Here is a 24,164-nt window from a genome sequence, read left to right as displayed (position 1 = left end):
AATTTGGGTGTTCTAATTATTTGCTCCATTTTACATTAATCCACATTTTTTTTTCCTCTGTAATTTTTATTTAAACTTGCATAGAATCAGTGAAATTAGTGCTAATGACTCGGAGTAGCTTGCATACAATTTGAGTAATGGTCAATCCGACTTTTTGTGCGACAGATTTTGTTCAACTGATACTAAGGGAGACCTGAAAATTAAGTAAATTTATCTCAGCTCCTATACTTCTATACATATCCCTGTAAAGTGCGACATCTTTTGAGCATAACATGTCGAAGATTTACAACCACAGGAATCGCTAACAACAAATAAAACTACAGCTATGAAGTATAATCCTTTGAGATTTCCATTATTCGACTTTCTCCACTCCACCTGACATATTGTTATCTGCAACAGTTTCTCTCACAAACCTGGAACATCATAACAGATATCAAACTACAACGTGAGGACATCGTTTTAGAGATGATGAATAAATTTTGAAGCATTTATAATCTCAGTGACTGTAAATCAAAACGAAGCAGGATATTGTACCTTGCTATCTTCTCTTTAGAAGATTGCAGAATATAGATCGATAAAACAACTGTAAGCATAAGACCTGTTAAATAGCACCAAAAGTCAAAATAATGATTGTATCATATGGCAAGATGCACCCTCCCAATAGAATAGGCCACTTTGAATTTCCCTTATTGATAGGAAGAGTAGTAAATCAAAACTATATTGGTGTAAGAAAATATGATGCATTATTTACGCAGAGGTGGGTACTTAGTTACTTAGTTTGATGTGTCAAACAGATTGCCAATAAACTGCGTATAATTGCAACAACGTATAACATCTTTTATAGAGTGCACTGATTATGCAGCCTACAAAAGAAAAAGAAACCAAATCTATTCTACTTCACATGAAGGGCACTAGGCCACCCCTGATATGCTTAAATCTAGTTGGTTTCCTTGATTCATTGCTAAAAGAATTCTAAGAGTTGAATATTAACTCCACAGAAACGCACAAATTTCAATGAACATGCTGCAAAGTTGTATATAACTTCACAATGTTTGGTGTCAATTTTCTTGTTGTGTTCTAATTTAAGGATTGGACACTGGAGCTTTTACTTAATCCACTTTGAGAATGCACAAAAAGCAGTTCAAAGAATCCCAAATAAATACCTGAACCAAAAAGGACAAAAAATCCAGAGCTGACATCTATCTCAGAGTGTTCTTCCCTGTACACAAAATACATAAATCAATCAAAAGGGAAACTTAAGACAGATTAGGGATACAACATTAAGCTAAACAAGATAGATCATCTGGAATAATAAATCAATATAATGCATTAGAAACAGCTAGAATGACCCAATTAAAATCAATTGACCAAAAGGAAAAAATGAATGGGAAATAAGTTATTAATTTAGGAAAAAAAAAACACAGAGTAAAATTTTGAAGGGGCCTACATTATAGACCATTCAAGAAAAACGTAGGTAGGCCATTTATGTAAGGTAAAACCCAGATGAATACATCCGAATTATACAGTTGGAAACATCAAGCATCAATTGTGGGTTTCATAACAGATAATGGCATCATTTATTAGAAAGGGGAATAATCAACTGTAATTCATATTGTTGTAGTTTATAACTGCACTAGTTTTTTAATAAGATGGCTGCGTGTCTTCTTGCAGGTTCCCAACAAATATATATTTCTGAAGATCAAAAGGAAATCTGGAGTGCATGTCTGCAAGGGATAGTTAGAAGACATTTCAAGCTTTGCTCTCTCAAGAAGAGCAAAGCTTGTAATGAAGTAATTACCTTAATACCTCTTCTTCAAAAAGAAAAATAAAAAAGGGCTGTGATAGTAGATGTATTGGATGCTATTGTTTCCTTTTCTCATTATAGCAGCTTGGTTGGGGAGGTTTACCGTGAAAGGAATTATTGAAAATGGCAAGAGGTGTCTAACCAACTAAAAGCAGCTTCAATTTTTTCATTTAGTAACAAAAATAATGAGGCCACAAAGGAAAGCAATACCAGACTCATTTCACAGTACAACAATAATAATAAGTGCCACAAGCTCAAAGAAAATAAGGATCTAAGAAGCTTCTGATAAGTAGATCTCGATTTATCACCATCAAAAACAGTCTTTCCTCCAAATGGGCAACATTACATCAAGAGACAAGAGTAACCAAGGAAATGAGGAATTATTATGAGGTGCTCCCCAACCCTATATTACCCGACAGAGTGACTTTGTGAAAGCCTATGATTTTATGTTATAACAATGGGAACTTCATTTTGGATATATTCTTTTGCTTTTTAGAGGATCATTTAGTACAGAACACTTAAGCCTTCTGCAACAAAGGCACAATGGTATCCTTCTAGCCTATGATTGTATTTGTGCTTTACCCTTTTAGAGTAAAGCACAAAAACAATCCCTCAAATTTGGTATAAGTAGCATTTTAGTCCCTCATCTTTCAAGTGTGGTAAAAAGGTCCCTCTAAGACTAATCAAAGTTGAGGGACTTCCCTAATGACTAAACAAAGTTTAGGGATGTAAATGCTGACTTGGACAAATAAAACAATACACATTTTAAGAAGCTCTAGGCTTAATGGAAAAAATAAAAAGTAAATAAGAAGTTCATGGACGTATAAACTGATGGGCAGAAAACATCATTTGTTGATGGGTGGAGGACTAATGTCTGGCCAACACCTTCCACTCTCTCTCTTCTGACAACTGTAAACAGTGCTCCCTCGTTTGTAAATGGTGGTTCCTCTTCAAAGGTCAAAGTCGTTGCCACCTCTCCCTCAACAACAACCCAGGGATCTCAACTTACCTTCCCTCCTAATTCGACTTGGTTACAAAGCTTGCTCTTCGATGCAACCATAAATCCATCAATATAAGCGACGACACTTTTGTTCTAGTCTCTCTCCGGTACACGGAACCTGACTTACTTGAAACTCCAGGGTTGCCCCAAACTCAACAACCTCGCCGCGTTCGTCATTGTGGGTCATGCGTCTTTAGTGCTGAAGGCATAAACTTTGTCTTTAAACAATGCGTTATGCTGGAGGAGATGTCGATTAAGCGTCTCCTTGCGATTAACAACGATGGTGATTCAAAGGCCGGCACCGAACCCATCCTGGGGTTGCATCTAAGTTTTTAAAGAGTATTGTCTCATTGAGATTCAGTTTCTTCCTAATCCTCTTAATTAGTTTCCTTGATAATTAAGAGATAATATCACAGATTTTATAGCAAAAGAAACGAATTTCATTTCAAGTTTAAGATAATAAGTAAATAATTTTCAAATTAAGAAAATATGTTTTAGAATTGATGCAAATCTAGCAAATCCAAGTCTCATTTTTCACTTTAATTTAAGGAGCCAAATTTGTTGTTAGCCTATTTGGTAATTTAATCATGAATTCTCCTAAAAATGGATATTTTTTTCTAACAAAATTAATTTTGGACTTTATTTCTCTACGTGTGAAGCTAGGCCCCTTAAGTTTCCTTTGTAATGAGTTTTTTGCCACGTCAGCCTATAAGTCCCACAATTCTTATTTAATTTCTATCCCTTACCACGGTAAGCCTACAGGTTCCTAAAATTTAAATTTAATATCAATTTATTTGTCTAAGTCAATATTTACATCCCTATACTTTGCTTAGTCATCAAGAAAGCCCCTCAACTTTGCTTAGCCATCTCTTTTCAAGGTGGTTAGAGGGACCTTTATGACACACTTGAAAGATGAGGGACTAAAATGCTACTAATACCAAAGTTGAGGGATAGTATTTGTGCTTTGGCCAATACTAAAGTGCTACTAAACAAATTAGAACTCAGAAGGAGAAATGATCTTCCTAAGTTTAGAAGCCAATACTAACCAAGTATATCTGACAAGCACATGCTTTGGCCAATGCTGAGGATCCCAGAATTGCTTACGTATGTCTGGATGAATTTCAACATCTGTGGGGCAAAAAGGTCAGAAATGTCAAATATTAACAGAAACCCACAAAGAGCTTAATTATATTCTTCCGCCAATGAGCAAGAACATATTTACTCTAATAAGGAAAGTTGCAAGACATTACTATGACATTCCATTATTCCAGGCAGTCATCACTAGATGTACAAATTAGGGTCACAAGATAAATGGATGATATCATAGGATCATAGCGTAAAGGTGGTTGTCAAGGATTGTTCCAAAAACAATTAATAGTAAATTAGAATTGTATTCTGAAGCTTTATTCTACCAAATACAATTCATATTTCCATGCGATTGACGACAATGTGAATGGAAGATTTTCCTTGTGCTTTGGGAGCCAACAACGCAGAACTGCAGAAGTGCATTGCATTTTATTGATATTTTATCAAAAAAATATAGTTAAACATAAATTAATGCGATAGACTGAGATTACTGCTAGCTTAGTCATACAAATAACTGGAAAAATAGAGAGAAAAAAGATTGATTCTTTGATTAAACTAGATAATCTGATTTCTGTAAATTGAGTGAATAAGAAGAAATAATAAAGATGAAAGTTTGATGATAGATTGATAATGGAAAAAGAGGTTACAAATGATATATAGGTTTGATAGCTTTAGGCCATTACTCTTAAAATAGCTTGAGACTTTAACTCCCAGTAATGGCTTTAGGCCATAACTCTCTAAGGTTTCCTAAATACAAATCTCTGTCTACTCCTTTCCTCATCTCTTTATCTACAATAAAACTAAAGATTGCTTCGGACAAATGTCTTAATACGGGGAGAGGGGGAAAAAACCTACAAAAGATTCTTAAATGAGGTATCGACATTGATCAATGACACAAGATGTAATGAGCTCAAATATCAAGCAAAATGTGCAACTCCTACCTCTAAGCCATCCAAAGTCTTGAAATTAAAAAGCGTATCACATGTATTGTTAATTTGTAATGACACTTCATCTCATCCTACCATGTGAAAAAAGCAATGTACAGCAATACGATCATACTCTTCTCCCCTAATACTAAAATCCTAAAGCCATTTGAAAAAGATGTCTATAGACCTATAACCTCTAATCACAACAGAACAGTCATCCCCTTGAACAACCAGACAGAAGCAAAATGTACAATCTATTACATTACCCCATAATTATCTATAAGCAAGATATCATCCTCATAAGTTTACATAATCCTACATGTGTAATGTGTCATGTGTCATGTCTAAAAGACCTAAAGACCCATTTATCTCACAATCAAAAACATGTGTCAATGTATGATCTACTTTTCAAAAGCTTCCCTCTTCAATCCCTATAACACCTAAATAGGGCTCAAGTCATACCGTCTCAACATATGTCAATTATCAACTTCCTCTAACAAAAGATTCTTACATGAATAGGTGATTTGGCCAACATTAGCCTTTGGCATCTAAGTCAAACGATTATCTTTTAACCTATCGTCATCCAAGAATTGACTAAAAAAACCTTTATCATCAAATTTTATCAGAATACAATAGCAGCAACGCATATATAGCTGAAGCGCTTTCTTCCATCTCTTGCTAAATGTTGCTGCTTCACATCAAAAGTAACTCAACCAGAATATTTTTCAAGCAAGGCACTTTCTCTCAAACTCATCATATAATAATCCATCATCCATATGAACTATCATCGACATTCATAGTCTCTCCTTTTTGGATTCTATTATCAATAACGATTCCACAGTCCACTACTTATGTTACTCAGATTCTTCATTTCCCCTCACATACCCGTGTCGGAACCATGACTCCCGGACACTTTACTTTTAGTTTGAAATACTGGAATTTTTTCATAAAGTAGCCGAGTCGGACGCTTGGACACGTACCCATGTCGAGCATGGGTACCGAGTCCAAGTAACATATATGCGGCTTCTCCTAAACATATTCCAACTTCCTAATGCCAACCAGACATCTCATAATCACTCCACCATTTTCCAAACCAAAATTCCTTTTACCCAGTGCTGAAGCTGAGATGCTATTTAAGTTCTAGAACACCAAATATTACAGAGCTTAGCTACACACCTGACTTGCAACAAAGTCCTAGTTAGAGCTACACATTGTCGCACATATAGGAGAACTAATACTAAGTCAAAGATATTTCAAAAATCAACAAATCATTCCAAAGGGAAAGCAATGTTGAGCAAAATGATTTATTTTACCATGTTGGTGACAGGAAGGGGGGAAAAGTATTTTACATGTCTTATGCTAATTTCACGTATCCTTTTATACTTCCTCTTTTATACTTGTAACACAACTTGGCACACTAGTGTAGCTGATGCCAAAGAATGAGCAATCGAACAATGATACATAGGCGGCAGCTGATGCCCCTGGCTGAAATTGTAAAGGAACCATAAGATTTCCACATATTAAAAAGAGTTCATATTCTAGTCCATCCGTCACAATACACTTTCTCACATTAAACAGATCTCATGCTACTTCATCCACATATATTTTAAAGAGAATACAAACAAGGTCAATATAAGAATTAAACTCGTGACCCCCCTTGGCACACCTTGAAAATTATGAGAAAAGGTAAATGAACAAATTAAGGTATAAAAATTTAACCATATCAACTTAAAACTTTCTTCTTACCAATGGTAAAATCATTTCAATTAAATAATCCGTTTACATCTAATATTCTTCTTAATGTCCATTCCAAAGTGGTGTGTTGAAAGTAACTATACATAGAGGTCTCAATTATTGAAAATTAACAAGAATCGAGGGAGTTTGCATGTGCCTAATGAGACTTATGAAAGTAATGAAGGCAATGTTGAGATCATTGAGAGAAGTTAATCATGTAGGACTGAGAGAAGGCTATAAGCGTTGCAAAGAATGAGCAATCAAACAATGACACACAGGCACCAGCTGATGCCCCTGGCTGAAATTTTAAAGGAACCATAAGATTTCCACATATAAAAAGAATTCATATTCTAGTCCATCCGTCACATAACACTTTCTCACATTAACCAGATCTCATGTTACTTCATCCACATATAGTTTAAAGAGAATACAAACAAGGTCAATACAAGATTTGAACTCGTGAATCCCCCCCCCCCCCAACCCACCCACCCACGTTAAACAATAAAGACCTATTCATTAAGCTATGATTTTTACATATTCTCATCTCAAAAGAAAATATAAAATGATAGTATAGGAAAGAAGTCAGTCATGGATTTCACACATAATGTCACAAACCCACAACTATTGTCCACATAATGAAATTAGACTCAAATAAACTAGCTATTCCAGCATCTTGATGCGGAGCAACTTTGTCGCTTAATTGGTTTACTACAGTGTCATTTACTTTACATACAGGAACATAAAGGAAACACCAGTAATCAATTCATTGAATATGTACTTTCCAATTGTAAAAGAGCTAAATATATAGATACAAGATACATTTTAAAAGAGTTCAAAGTGACATCGTAATTACGGGGTATATCAGACCACCTTTTTAAAAAAGTTATTAAATATATACAAAATATAGATATAAATCCAGAATTGATAAAAAGGATCATTTTTCATGCTCAATAACTCAACATGAACCACTGTTTAATAGACATATTGAGCATCTAAGGCATGCAAACACCTATTAATGTCCAATTAGAAGATATACATAGGCAGAATCAATTGAAACAAGAATGAGGGTAAGGACTTGAGTCAATGAAACTATGTACCAGTAAACCATTCAAAACAAAATAGAGTGATACAATCAGCACAAAACAACTATACGGGTATAGATGAAAGGAAAATGTAACATACAATGATGAGGCATATCAACAACTTTTGCAGTTATGCCAAGCAAATCACCTCCTGAATACCTCTGCATCAGAAAACATCAGAAAGACAAGGGTCAAAGGTTTCTCCTACTAGGATCAGCTCCATCATAGAAACTTGAAATTGCAACTCCACTCATAATGCCAATCACCAAGCCTTTCTTTCACCAATAATTCAACTCCTTAAGTATTAGCTTCACAAACAGCCAACTTACAGCTTAAGAAGTGTTGATGAAGAAAGTGAATGTGAAAGTTGGCCACCATGAGTCCATGACAATTGTACCAAACAGCACAATAAATAACAGGTTCAGGTTGAGTTTACAACCCAATTAAATAAGTGGCTTCAAACACTGAAAGAAGCATTAAAACATCTATTTAAATGGATTAAATTAGCATTAGCCTAAACATAAGCAGCGTCAACCAATTACCCATTAATTAAAAATAGAAAAGAGGCCCCCAAAGAAATAATAAAGGTGAATGCGGAAGTTGGCTAAGTAACAAAAGAAATGCTAAAGATGGACCATGCTTTACAAGATACTATAAATACATATGTGCCTTTTACATCAGCTAAATCATTATAATTTCCATACAAATAATAATATATTCACACGGCTTTGTTAGGATTAAGGGGTGCCAACCCATTTGTTATTAAAAGAGCACAAACTGTTTAATGCAATCTCTTTGCTAGCTTTAAGTCTATTATGAGAGACAGACTACATCAAATGCAAGTAAAACTAAGTGACAGAAACATCTAGAAATAGTTAAAGACAATATTTGGCACAAGCTTAGACACAAACGCATTGTGTGCAATGTAAGTGGGCACTGTGCTCCATAAGACTATATACTTGTAAAAAATAAAAATAAATAAAATAAATAAATAAATAAATAAAATTGTTTAGGATAATTGTTGATAAGCTTTACATTTTTTGGTGGTGTTACACATAAATCTTATATTTAATGTAAAAGCTTGAAAGATAGTATCTTAAAATTGATTACATATGTTAATTTCAAAATTATGTGTCCCCGTAAGGACTGATGATTTGATATTGATGTCAATAATTCAGCGTAAAGCAGTAGAGTCAACACAGGGGCAAGGGCATAAAACAATTCCATGAAATAACTTGTTGGGAGAAAAGCAAATGTATTGAGAGCTTAAATTTTTTACTTATTTTGGATAATTATAAGAAGAATCATTTTCAATCTCCCTTTCCCGTCAAAAAATAAAAAACAATTTCTCTTCATATTTTTCAAGGATATTAATAGAGGTATTCTGGGAAGTAAAAATAATAGTACCAAAAAGATCTTTTGGCTTTACATCTAACACATAGACATAAATTTACTCACACAAGGCAACTAAGTTTCAGAAAAAGATTAATGCAATTGTCTCACTGAGCTTTACGATTTCTCTTCCTTTTATTATATGGGAGCCTAGCTATGCCTTGGCAATCAATTCTAACAAAAAAAACATCATCTCTATGAATACAAGGTATGGCCACAGAAACTGCACCAGCCACCTTCTCAAACTCCAAAAATGGAAGCCTCATCCAAGGCACTAGTAATAATCGGTACGTACCAAATGCATGTCAATCATTGGAACCTCAGAACTCTTCCGATTTATGACGTAAAGCCAGGGAAGCTGAAACTTTTCTTTCCCAACTTGGAACGTTCTACAGAAAGCAATAAGAAATCAGAGTGGGTAACACCCCAAGTAGTAATAACAGTTAAAAAATCAGGAGCTCAATTAAAGGACAGTCAATCAACAAGAAAATACAATTTAGAACAATAGATGACAGACAGCCTAATGAATTACTCACAACCAATAATCTTGACAAGTATTGGAGCGCCTAGAAAATCCAGTGTTATAAAGGCATGATGTCCACTGAGGAGGTAGATCATGAACTCTAGATCTAAAGTGTATGAAGTGAGGATGTGTACCAGCCAAAGCAAGTTGCACAGCTCAAATGTTCAAGGACATTCATCATGCACATGATATATATTGTTGAGTAAACAAGCTAAACAATCATAAAACATTTCAAATAGACCATCACCATAAGAAGTGTTGCAGCACATTATCCAAATGTAGATCAGGAGCTTTTTCCGCCTAAACAAATTCTAAGTGTGCTCGCAATATTTGTCAAGTTTAGAGCAAAGAGCCATCGTGTCATGTTTTGAACGTTTTAACACTCAAACCATGTGGTGCACAATTGTCTTCTGATGACAAGGATGCAACCTTGATGCAGGAAAGGGCTTGTGAATGTGTAGTGAGCACATGCGGAGCTTTGAAATGAGAAGAGGAACTCTTGCCTATTGGTGTGTTGAGTAATGAACAAGAGCTAGCAGGCACAACTGGGCTGAGATGGCAAGAGGACTTTGCTTAAGCACAAATTGTATATTGGTCTAGCAACACTCAGGTAAATAAAGCAAGTGGTGTGAACTATTCATAGATCCCACATAAAGAGGCTTATCTGCAAGATAACTTCACAGCGGTAACGTTATGGAATATTAAGCTTAGGAAGCTTCAAAAGTTCAAAGAACACTACAAGGCATAAAGTAAAGTATATACATGCAAAATTGAGGTGGGTTCTAACACATCTCCTCTTAATATTCCTAACAGCCTAAGTGCCTCTCAATTACATTACTTAATTGAAATTGGGACTCAAGAAAATGATTGGTTCAAAATTGCCTTCAAATGCTATACTACATACCTAAGTACCTAACACAAGAATACAGAACATTCTAGAATATCTCAGATTCTCAACCAGCTATAGGCTTACACTGTATACCTTCAGCTAACACCAAATTCCACCCAATTGAGCCCAAAGAACTTCTCTTTTCTACCTGCTAAAAATCTACTTCTTTTAGGGATGTCCAAAATTTCTTGTCACTTTATGAATTAAAAACTTAACCCACCCAATTCATGTGATGTGGAACCACAACCACCCCCCCCCCCCCCAAGGGCATGTTTTCTTTACTTTACTTCAATAACTTATTACATATATTAGTCAAAATCAAATCAAACTAGGCCGGAATATATTATTATATAAATATAGTTTATTACTTATTACTAATTATTATGACATATATTTGTCAAAAAATCAGATCAGACTAGACCATAGTGCAAAGCATTTGGTCTTTAGAAAAACAAAATAAAAATAACAATTTTTAACATCTGAATCACATAAACCTTCCTGCAATCCTGCACAATCAAGTCTTTGCCATCTTGCTGCCTCCTGCCTACTAACCAGGCCGTTTACTAAATCTCTGAAGCTGATTGTTAAATTTCTTGGTGCTAAATTACAATACATTTCATTAATTTGGCCTCACCCAAAACCTCATTCGCCATTTATCAACCCGATTTCGCTCATAGAATCCAATTCTACAGCTATTTGCAGGAAAAGGGCTTAATTGCACTTAAGCCACAAAAATTCCACTTTCTACAAAATTGCTCAAAACTCGATATTCGAAACTTGAGAAACATAAAATACAGAGTAGCTGATCAAACAAACATTGAAGATGAAATTAAGCTTACATTTTATAAGGATCAGCACCAGTGTATCCAGTTGGTTTCGGAATAGGAATCAAAACCTATGCAACATTCAAATCAATGAAATTACAAACTCAGTAACAAAATTCATCACCATAACATTCAAAGCAAGAAACTAAATTCATTAATCAAAAAAAAATCAGGAAATAAATTAAAAATAAACAAGGGCATGAAATTACCTCTCGATTAACAGCAAAAATGGGGCAATGACGACCAACAATATCATGCCAAACAGTCCTCGACTACAATCAATAATCAATCAAGAAATTCAAAGAAAAAATCAGAAATCATCGACAAAAATTGCAGTAATTTTGACATAAAAGAGGAGAGAGAGAAAACAGACGGAGTGGTATTGACCCATCCTACTCAAAGGGACGATGTCGCCAGGTCTATATGCGGCAGAAAGAGTAGCCATTGATAGCAACATTATTGAGATTGCAGCAAAGATTGCTGCTCCATCTTCCGCCATTGTTGCGATTTTCAGAGCTCGCTACTTCAACTTGGCTCTCTTCTCCTATGCTTCAATTTTATTGAGAGATCTTCTCTGCTTTTTTTTTTTTTTTAATTTTTGAGCCTTTTGTCTTCGGGCCTTCGGTTTGGTTCGAGTTTTGAGGTTCGGGGTCGAATCTGTTAAGTATTATGTGGTTCGGATAATAAGGAAAATGATTTTGACACACCATATATTGATATTGGCACACCTCTGTGTGAGAGAGCGTAGAAAACTGTGCTCACATAAAAAGGTGTGTCAAAATCAATAGTGGTGTGCCAAAATCATTTCCCGGATAATAACTTAGGGTCTAATCTGATTGATTGAATTAATTGAAATGAACTAAACTGAACTTAATATTTTATGAGAGAAGGAAATTAAAAACTGAACTGAAGTTATTGGAGCTGAATTGAATTGAGCTGAAAATAAGCTGAAGAGAACAGGACCTTAATGCCCTGTTTTGTTCACCTTTTTTTTCTTTTATAGAATTGAAATTATTTTACTTACGGAGTATTAAAATGTACTCTCTTCCAAATTTTTTTTTGAGAATCATTTGAATTTTAGTGCATTGTCTGTGTGCCTAGTTTCACCCTGTGACCGGCTAACACACACCAAAATACTAACCGGATAACCCCTCATCAAGTAACCACTAACCCACCGTATAACATTTGGATAGAAATAACTCTTAAACGAGTAATCTCTGACTAACTGAGTAACCCCTGCCCAACCGAGTAACCCTTGACCCAATAACCCTAGTCACGCGGTGTGGCCAGCCACATATGAAACTTACTTTTACTCCCTCTGTGTTTTTTTAAGTGGTTACAGTGTGACCGGCACATAATTTTAGGCAATTTAATTGACTTAAATAAAATAAGAGGTAAGTGGGGTAATTGGAGTATTAAACAATTGTAAAAGAAACATAGTGGGGTTAATAGTTTATTGAAAAGTAATTAATGTGAGAGGAAAGATATAATAAAAAAAAAGTAGTTGTGGATTTGGGTGGGGACTATAAGAGGAGAGAGATATAATAATTTAATGTAGTTTTTTGCCAAAATAGGAAGTGTAACACTTATTAAAACATGGCCAGATTTGGTAAGTGTAACACTTAAAAAAAACACGGAGGTATATCTGGTTGGTCTTATCGTGTGACCAATCATCATAGGGGTTAATTCGTTACTGTTATAGGAGTCACTCGGTCAATGTTATGGGGGTTACTCGATCGGTGTTAAGGAGTTACTTGGTCTTTATTTCATAAGTTACTCATTCAGTGTTAGGGGTCTACTTTGTTTTTTTATAAACGACTACATGGTGTGGGCAGTCGCACACAAAAAATGTTGTTTGTTGTTATATAATACATATTTTTATGCATTTTTCAAATGAATACCGATATATGGAAAACATTTAAAAAATGGATGATCCTCCTTGTCAAATTTAACAATGATGTACTTATAAAATTGAGGCTTGTGCCATGTACTTGTATAATTACACTCTATTTTTTAAATAACTTTTTAAACATATTTTCTCCGTTTTTCTTTTATTGCACCATAAGGACTTTTACACTATTCACTTAATCTTATTTTACCGTCATTTGTGATTTATCCCTTAGGAAAAACATAGTCATGTGGGATGTAGTTAGATTCGTCTTGAAATTACTTTTCAAACATCAATTTTTTTTATAATTTTTACAAAAGTATAATCGAAGATATTAATAGCTAAAGTAATGCATTGGCAAGCGTGAAATCCCTCATGGTGCAATAAAAAAAAAAAGAACGGAGGAAGTATCAATTTGCAACTTTTTTTTAGGAAACTATCAACTTTAGTAATTTTACCCTAATTTATTTATTTTGCTTCAAGAAAACTATCCAAATCACAATCCAACTAAAAATATACCAATTGATTGTTGGTGAAGTGGTGATTGGGACTACACTTGGTAAGGGGGACCCGTGTTCAATCCCCTACAACAACAATCGTGAGGGAACTGGAACCTAACCACCCAGAACTGATTCCCAAATCCGAATTAGGCCAAAGGGTGAATTGGGTGGAACACAAAAAAACAATCCAACTAAAAATACACCGTGTTTTCTATTCGTGTGACCAATCACATATAAAAATTAGTGCTAAAATAAGGAATTAAAACAAAAAAGATCCCTAATTCTGTACTCCTAGTGCTGAATCATCTAAAGGAAAATTGAAAACTAATAATCCCACTTTTGCCTTTTCTGCTCAAAACAATCCCACCTTTTAAAATTTCCAGAATAATCCCACCTTTAACCCTCATCTTCTTGAAACAGGTCTTTTACATGTTTGTGAAATTGGTAACTTGTTTCAGAGAGTGATTTACCACGTGTCACATTCTAATAAGTCCAATTTTAATTTTTTTAATTAAAAAAAAATTCCCTTCCCACCTCCCCACCACCGCATTCTCAGCTCTTTACCACTGCATACCCCGTCGATCTTCAACTAAGCAAACACCAAACACCATCCAACCTCCATTAATCCTACATCTTCCACCTCAACCACCTTGACCATCTATCATCACCAAACTAACCAGCTTCCTCCCCTTCCTAGCATCAAAGTGTGGCTGCCCCAATCACACTCCCTACCCTTTAGCTTTTTATCATCCACCATTGACCTACTAAACCTGCCCAAATCACTACCCACTCGCCACTCACCCCACTCATCTTACTCTCACCACACAATCCGCAACACCAAACAACCGCCATCACCACCAACTTAAACGTCAGCCACAACACCCATTTTAATAGCTTGCACGTCAATTTGGCCTAGCAACCTATGATTATTGCAGCATCGCAGCTCCCGTAATCACCAATTCGCCACTTGTAAATCAACAATCAGACTGCCACAAAACCACCTCGTAGCAGCTCTATAACAACTAGGGATGGCAGTGGATCTGGACCTAACCCAAATCCGTGGGTCCAGATCCGTTTTTCACGGATCTGGGTCTTAAAATTTTGGACCCGACGGATCCAGGTCAGATCTGGGTCCTGCTGAAAAAAACGAATCTAGGTTCAGGTCGGACCCGGATCCGTTAACCCGTTTTATTATTTCCTTTTAAAAAACAACCAAAATTTTCTAGTATTAACAAAATTCGACCCAAGTGCCCAACCCATACAAGAAGCCAAAGTTAGATATTTTCCCTTTCATTACAAACCCTAACTTTCTCTCTCTATTCTCCAACTCTCCACCCCTAACAACTTGTCAAGTCGGTGGCGAAACAACACCGAGGACCTTCTACAACCTCCGTTCAGATCAGCACCGAGGACATCTCCAACCTCCGTTCAAATCAACATCGAGCACCGAGGATCGCGCATCTTTATTTCTTTATGTTTTACGAGCTTGTCAAGATATGTTTAGGCTGCAGTTTATTTTTTTTAAAAAAAATGTTTACTTGTTTTTTATGGTGATTTATGCTAGCTGTGATTTGTGGGTTGATTTGTACGAGTACAAGGGATGATTTTTTTTTTTTTTTTTTGTCTGTACATGTATTTTATGCTATGAATATGTATTTTTTATGTAACTTGCATTTTTTTTTCAATTTATTTATTTGTATTGTAGTATTGTGAGTCTGTGAGGTAGTAATACATGAGTTTATTAGCAATTAGTTTCATGAGACACATGATTAAACCTTAATTATTTTATCAACTCAATTATATTACTGATTTTATCGTCCTTTGTAATAGTAGGACCCGTTTTGGACTCGGATCCAAGTCCGGATCCGTTGGATCCGATGGATCTGAATCTGGGGTCTTTATTTTCCAGACCCGATGGATCCGGGCGGATCTGGATCCAAGGCTGAAAAATGGATCTAGATCCAGGTTCATTCGGACCTGGTCCAGATCCAACCCGTTGCCATCCCTATTAACAACCTACGGAATACCCAGCTCCCCACAACCCAACAAGGCGGCAACATTAATTCAACCTTCACTAATCACCAATTGCTCCAATCCACCATTAATTATAGTAGTTCGCCTCCTAATTTCAACAATTTCGAGCTTGTGGTTGGTGTTTTTTCGATCAATTCCAATCCACCATAAATTACAGAGTTTTTCAAGGGGCTATCCCGCTGGCTTGGGTCAGGTGAGAAAGTCACGGTGGTGGTTTACTGGTTGGTGGTGGTTCTGGCTGTTATGGAGGAATGGTGGTGGTTAGTGGTGATCGTGGTTGAGGTTAGGAGAGTGAAAGAAGGTGGTTGGGTTAGGTTGTGATGTGGTGGTGCTTATAAAAGGGTGATGGTGGTTATGCTGTAGCTAAGATGGGAGATGAGAGATTAAAAAAAAAAAAAAACTTGTTAAACAAGCTGTAGGTTAAAAGACTCATTTTGAGCAGAAGAGGGTAAAAGGTGGGATTATTCTGGGAATTCGAAAAGGTGGGTTTATTTTGAGCAAAAAAGGCAAATTCTAGTATTAAAATCTCCTATTATATGACGGTTTCAACCCGACTTTAACTAAAAAATCAAAAAATAAAATCAAAATTTCTGATTCAGAGTACCAAAGCCTAATTTTCCTAATTAGTTCCACTTTATGCCTAATTTGCCTTTGTAACCCCATTAAAAACCTACTGATTTTTTGCTCATCTTCTTCCTTACATGCACATGCCATATAAAGGTTCTCAAACTCTTTTAAATATTGTTCAACAATAGTCCATGGTTTTTGTTGAATTGAGTTCAGTTTATTGTAAAGAGTTTGCTTATAAGAACGTGGCACAAACCTCTTACGCATCTTAACCTTTAAGGCCTCCCAAGAATTAAGTTGTTCCTTGCTATATTGTAATCGTTTAGCCTGCATATATAGTCTCATACCAAAGGCTGGCATACTTCGACTGTTTCAAAATTGCAAAAGAGAATCGCTTGGAGTCTGAAGCCTTCTTGTGGTTAAAAATCCTCTCAATCTTGCGCTCCCAATCAAGATATGCATCTGGTTCCAAGTCCCCATCAAAGTTAGGTAGTTCATTCACTTCAATCTCCTCGTCCTTCTTTGAATTGAAGTTGAACAACGAACCACCACCATTATCTGATTTTAGTTCTTATATCTCTCGTTGTATATTCGTTTGCACCTCCAACAAATTTGTTGTTTGCTTTGTCAACTGGCCCATTAGTTTGGATTGATCAACCATGTCGAATAGCCCAATTGTAGTAGCAAAAACAAGGCTAATAGCAAGCAATCACGGATTCAACTCAAAACTGACCCGTTGGCAGAAACTGATCCAGTTTAATAGCAAACGTTTTCGAAAAATTATGAAATTTTGTATGTGAAAACTAGACAAAAAAAAACACCTATTCAAAAAAAAAGAATCGTTGAAAAAGCTTTTGTAATGAAGGAAATATAGCAACTCGAAGTTGACCTTTGAAACTGACCAAAACTGACGAATGTAGATCACTTCCAAGATCGTGATGAATTGAAAAATTCTTCAAAAAACCTGGCTCTGTTACCAATTTGATGTGGATTAAACCACGGAAAAGGATACTAGCAATTAGGGTAAAGCTAATTCAATAAAGTTTGATCTTTTCGACTAAAACAAGAAGAAAAGCTACGTTTCGAAATTAACTCACATGAATCAATCTCGCAATTAATTTTCTTAAACTCTAAAACACTTAAATTCTCATTAATGAAAACTAATGTTTATAGGCATACAATCCCATGCCCGAAGGATAAACAAACCTAAAAGGTATAATTAAATCCTAACAAACTCTAATAATAATAAACCAAATACTAACAGGATAAAATAAATAAGGAAAAATAACTCCTAAACAAAATAAATCTAGACCAAGATTCTGATCCGCATCAAAAGCGGATGCAGTTGATCCTATACGTAACGAATATGTTATATTGACAATGATCATGAGTATTGAACTCTTGACCTCCTTACACAATTGTGAAGCCTTAACCACTAGACTAATAAGCAATTACAGTTACTTAATGTGATGTTTAATATTTAATACTCAATTTCTCTTTGTCCGAAAAAAAAAAACTTTTTTTTTGTTGGGTCACGTGACCCACTGTGCCCAAGGGTGGCTCCGCCACTGAGTGGAATTGTGTCTGTTAGTATAGGGTTGTATACTTGAAAATCGATCTTGAACTCAGTCAATGTCATTGGTTTAGGGGTGTTTAATACTTGTATTGATTGATTTAAATTTTATAAGGGATAAGTGTAATTGACATATGATTTTTGTTATACTATAAAATTATTCCTTAGTTATCTCAGTCACACACATAGAACAGCTATTCAAGCTTCATGACATGCCTATTTATAGGAAAACGAAGTAATTTCTAAAGTTTTTTAATCTTCTCATCATTGGACTACAACACTACAATGCAACATGATGCCACCATCTATAATATCTTACACTTGTACAAACATCAAGTATGTGCTAGATAGTTCAACTATTTTCCTTTATTTTTATATTTTTTAAGGGCATCCTTCAATGCTTGTAAGTTTCGATCCCATATTCCCATATTTGAACAACCATTTATTCCAAGTCCACTACTATATTAATTAATAGGTGATTTGGATTAGTTCCCTTGGCACCAATTGACACCCTATTACCATCATTAGGGGTTAGTCCCTTCATCCCCACAAGGACTTGGATTCGATTCCTCATCCTCCCATTCATGTGATAGGGTGGAGCAGAAATACTTGCGTGGACCTGGTTCACAATAATATTATTGTGGACCCGATGTTTATACACACGTAACTGACATTATATTGAATATAGTGACCTTTATTTTTAACATAGTAACCTTATTTTTAACATAGTAACCTTTATTAAAAGTTGTATAACGTTTAATACTATTGTGAACTTGAAGTACGACGTTATGACCCTAATTTTAACATAGTGACCTTTATTATTAATATTGACCTTATAAAATATTTCATTAAAAAAATTAACCTCTTATAGCCTATATATTACCAAAATGACTTTTATTTTCAACATAGTAACCTTCATTTTATTATAGTGACTTTTTTTTTATTAATAAAACAACCATAGTTTCTCTAATGTTAGTGGTCCACAATAAATTAATGTGAACCAGGTTCATTTAAGAATTTGTAAGGGTGGAGAGCCCTCCCCGTATTTCACCGTTTTAAAAACAAACAAGTATACCGACAAAGTGACAAACATATCTAGTCGTATTCTATTACATTGTTTACGTGATGAAGCTTATTTTATAATGATGTAGTGCTTTAAGGAAAGTAAAGTGTAATCCTATTGACACTAATACATAATATTGATACTTTGATTCTCACTATTCACTAGATCGTATTTGAATTGTGGCAATTTACTACATCAACACAGCTTATAGGATCAAAGTATTATTATCATATTGCATTCGCATAAAGTTAGTTTTTGACAAGCTGTAAGCGAAACATGGTGTATTTACTATTTTAGACAAATGCCAACATGAATTGATTAGACGTAGGCCCTGTTTTCTTACGTTGAAGTTCAGTTCAGTTCGGCTCAACTCCTAATTTCCTTCTCTTATAAAATATTCATTTAAGTTCAGTTCAGCTCAGTTGAGTTCAGTCAATGAGAACAGACCCGTAAGTTGTACTTATATTAGAGCAAATAAAATTGGACCCAATCCAGGTTTATGATCATTGTTACAAGATGTATATAAGCCCAATAAAGACACGTCAAAATTCCACAAAATTTGACCAAAAACGGTGGGTGTCATAACAAAATAGAAGAACCCATAAAAGCCCCAAAATTAAAAATTGGAGCGATAGGATCATAGGAATGGGGCTAGGTAGGTGGGATGACAAAACAAGACAGAACAAAATTTGTACTCCGTATAGTTTTATTATTATTATATCAAATAACCATAATTTTCATAATTAATGATTTTTTTATCAAACAACCATAAATTAGCAATTAATTGTACTACCACATTAATAACAAGTATTCGGACTCTGGTTCTTAGTGACAGTTAGTAATACTGTAGTATACAGAGCATTAGACTTAAACTCTACCATTTCATATTAGCCATTTTATTTTGTTTTGTGTAAATCATTATTTGATATTTTTATATCAATTTTTCAATCAAAAATTGAATTGTATTCACCACACATTAATAAATCCAAAAATAATAACCAACTAAGATAATTAGATCTTTGTCAAAAAATATAAGATAATTAGAGAATCTTCATTGCATAACTATTTGTACTACTTATACCATCATACGAAGTATAAGGTATAGCCAGAGTAATTTTTTTTCCAACCCATGTATTCACAAGGTGCAAATACATAGAGAAAAAAGATAGGGTTAGTGTCAAGCTCAAGGGTGCACGACTCATTTCATTAAATTGGCCAACACGATACGACAAGTTCTTTTAAACAAACAAGGATTTGGTGAAATTTCCAACATGAAACTAAGACGAAGCAACTCGCCTAAAAGAATAATTATTCATTTATCAAATTAATGATTAATATTTTGAACAAGATTAACTTTAAAAATATAACGCGACATAAATCGAAGAGTAACAATTTAATATCAGGTTTTTTTGCCACTTTTTACTAAACTAGTCAACATGATACACATTGTTTGATCAAATGGCTTGAGTTAGGGTTAAGGTTTTACAACCCGTTTATCATTAAACAAGAGCACGAGCACAAGTACAGGACGATACGACATGTTTAGACGCATTATAGAGAAAATAACACGTTTAGACGCATTACGGAGTATAAATTAACCAATTAGGCGATTACGCGATATGAAGACCTAATTTACGCAAGGCTGAGTGAAAAATAAACAAGAATATAAAAAAAGAAAAACCAGAAAATTGAAACTCAACTGCTATTTGTCGCTCCCATTTTACCAGGTAACGCTCCCTTTTTTTCTTGAAATTACCACTATGCCCTTTATGCAATATGGGTTATAAAAATGAACTTGTTCCCCATTTGGACACCATACATGAAACGGTACCCTTACTTCACGACATTGTTGTCCCGAGCTTCCCAAAATCGGTCCCCACGACCTTGCAACCAAATCGGACCCCACGACCACCTAAAATTTCTATTTTCAAAAATCGTTAAATTTTCCGACGGGTCTTGGGTCATGGACGGCGAGTGGAACATACGTACGCCGGAGAATGCGTCGGATCATTCTGTAAGTATTTTTTTTTTTATTTTCGGTAAGTAGGACATCCGCCTAAAATTTCCGGATGTCCCTTGGTACATCCGCCTAAAATTTCCGGATGTACCATGGAACATCCGGAAATTTCAAGCGGAAGTTGGGATCCGCCTAAAAAATCCGGATGTTCCATGGTACATCCGGAAATTTCAGGCGGATGTACCAAGGGACATCCGGAAATTTTAGGCGGATGTCCCAAATTTTATTTTTTATTTTTTATTTTTTTTTAAATTGTTAAGTACGTTTATCAACATATGTCTTGTGATTATTGTTGTGATTTAGTATTTGATAATTAATGTAATTTTGTTGTATTAATATGATTATTAGTAATATGTTTAATTATTATTATTATTAATATTATTATTATTATTATTAATATGTTGATATTATTGTTGTTGTTGTTGATATTATTATTGTTGTTGTTGCTGTTATTTTTATTGTTGTTGTTGTTGATTTTGTTATTATTAATTAGTAGAAATATAATTTTAATATTAATTTTAATATTAATATTATTATTATTATTATTATTGTTATTGTTATTATTATTATTATTTATTTATTTTATTATTATTATTATTGTTGTTTTTATTATTATTATTTTGACATAAAGCATGTTTTGTTTAATTTGTATAGGATATGGAATCTGAGGAAGGCGGTGACGGTGTGAATTATAGTGGGAATTTTGTCACCGATACGTTTTTTCCTACATTTGACGATGCTGTTACATGGGCTGATGGTGTTTCCATAAAATTGGGATTTATATTGGTGAAATCGTCTTATAACAAAACCATTTATGGTCGGCCGTATCGGTATTTGCGATGTGATCGGTCACGAAGGAGCAAGCCGAGAGATTTGGAGAACGCGATACGGAAGGACACCAAAACCAAAGCTAATGGTTGTCCATTCTACATCAAGATATATTATGATGTCAGCACCGAAAGTTGGAAGATCATTGCGAAAAATGATCACACCGGGACACATAACCACCCAATGATTGTGTATCCAGAGGGACACCGTAAAGTGAGCGGATTGAGTCCGGGTGCAAAACAGGTTGTGCGGGACATGACAAAGTCCAAGGTTGCTCCCCGTAACATCATGTCCACTATTGCCGAGCAATTTCCTGATGATCATCCAAACATCCGACACATTTACAATTGCCGAAATGACTTCAGGATGGAGATGTCCGAAGGAAGAGGAGTTGTTCAGCAATTTCTTCATCTGGCGAGAGAGAGTAAATACATTTACTGGGTCACGAACGATGATCACAATGTTTTGCAACATGCATTTATGGTGCACCCGATCATGGTCAACATACTCCGCACATACCCACATGTCATAGGTATGGATTCTACTTACAAGACCAATCGATATAACATGCCTTTCTTTGAGGTAGTAGGCGTGACACCGACAAACCAGAATTTTCTAGTTGGATATGTTTTCATGCGCGACGAGTGCACGGCTAGCTATCGGTGGGTGTTGCAGAGATTAAGGGAGTTGATTGGGTTTGATATAGAGCCATCTGTATTTATTTCAGACCGTGATCTTGGGCTTTGTGCGGCTTTGAGAGAAGTCTTTCCAGGGACGTCACAGTTACTCTGTCTATGGCACATCAACAGAGATGTGGAGGCTAAGGTGACGAAGATGTTTGGAAACAAGACGGTTAGTGTCAGTTTTAGAGCTGGGAGATGGTTCAAAATCGTGAATGCAACAACACAGGCGGAGTATGATCGTGCTGTAACTGCCATGCAAGTGAGGTGGGGAAAATATCCGGAAGTGATTCAGTATGTTCAGAGAACATGGCTTTGTCATAAGGAGAAATTTGTGAAATTTTGGACGAACCAGATTCTTCATTTTGGTAACACCACCAATTGCAGAGTGGAGAGCCAACATTCAGCAGTGAAAACTTGGTTTGAATCATCCACAGGTTAGTTGTATGATTTTATTAGTTGTTCTGGTTGTTACGTAATTGTAATTGTATTTGAATTTACTAATTGGAATCATTGGCAGGTGCTTTGGATACCGTATGGGCCCGAGTCCATTGTCATATCGGTAATCGCATCATAGAAATTCGTAATGAGTTGGAGGTATCAAGGTCTAAAATTGGTCAGATGTACAGACAGTTGCCCCTGTCACGTATAAATGGCAAAGTGTCTCAACATTGCTTGAAAGTTCTGGATAAGGAGATGAAAAGGATGCGGGATTTGAGTTACCAGGTCCATGAACGGTGCGGATGTGCTATGCGTGTGACCCATGGTCTTCCATGTGCTTGCCAGATACATGATTCGATAGTTGCACAGACGGGATTGTATAGCAGCCAAATTCATTCTTTCTGGAAGACACTGGTTATTGGTGATGGTGGTAACATTCCTGAAGTGGTAAATGATTCGACCGAGGAGGCTGCACATTTTCGGTCCCTAATCGACGAAGTCATGGAAAGTGACCCGGTCGTACGTCGAAATGTAACGCGAATCATTGAAGAGGAGCTACATCCAGATCATTCACACCTTGAAGAACCACATATCAACCTTAACCCTCGTGGTCGGCCGAAAAAAAATAACACCAGGCGTGATCGTAGCTATTTCGAGCATGTGAACCGTCAACACACTCAACGTGGTGGTGACCCAGAACCAGGTAATACTAAAATTCTATATTTAATATAAAAATATGTATTTGCAAAATAAGTGTAGCTTTACTAATAATTTATCTTTTAATTTTGTATTGTAGATCCAAGTGACATTAGTCAATGCAGGTATTTGAACTTGCTTCCAGCCCCAATGTTGCCGTACATTTCGTCTTGGAAGGATGTCATTGGTGATGGGAACTGTGGCTTTCGTTGTGTCGCCGACTTCTTCTTTGGCGATCAAAATAAGTGGTATGACGCTCGGGAAACAATAGCGAACGAGGTCGTTGGTCATCCTGATCTGTACGAACGGATTTACGGGCTTGGGCGACTTTGGATGAACGTGGAGCGTATTCGATGGGATGGTGGGGCTGTCGGGGAGCGGCATTGGATGGTTACAATTCAAGATTTATTTCCTATTGCTACGTGGTTCAACGCAAGGGTGATTTGTCTCGGAGTAGGCCTAGTACCAACTTGCTACTACCCATGCATCACAGTCTTACCGCTTAGGGCACGCAACGGGGTTCGGTCACCGACTCGAGAGTTTGTGATTGCTACAGTTGGTGGATCACATTTTATCCGTCTTGACCTTGTACCTGATTCACCACTCCCGCCGATCGC

At 35.7% G+C, this 24,164-nt stretch overlaps 1 protein-coding gene across 1 annotated transcript; it reads right to left on the bottom strand.

The window, feature by feature from the left end:
- Window positions 1-88: 88 nt before the first annotated feature.
- On the bottom strand, window positions 89-11,837 carry LOC145618126 (uncharacterized). The gene is made up of 9 exons (XM_081672915.1): window positions 11,634-11,837; window positions 11,470-11,532; window positions 11,276-11,331; window positions 9,320-9,413; window positions 7,733-7,793; window positions 3,851-3,932; window positions 1,164-1,219; window positions 535-598; window positions 89-413 (listed from the first exon to the last, which is right to left on the bottom strand). Exons 1-9 carry the CDS (start codon window positions 11,757-11,759, stop codon window positions 353-355), a joined length of 663 nt encoding a protein of 220 aa, XP_081529041.1. The 5' UTR covers window positions 11,760-11,837; the 3' UTR covers window positions 89-352.
- Between the last annotated feature and the right edge of the window lie 12,327 nt (window positions 11,838-24,164).

This window comes from Chenopodium album, chromosome 26 (assembly GCF_948465745.1).
Source record: "Chenopodium album chromosome 26, dcCheAlbu1.1, whole genome shotgun sequence".
NCBI classification, from domain to species: Eukaryota; Viridiplantae; Streptophyta; class Magnoliopsida; order Caryophyllales; family Amaranthaceae; genus Chenopodium; species Chenopodium album.
Note: the sequence above shows the minus strand (reverse complement) of the source record. Positions and strands in the feature narration are given on the sequence as shown.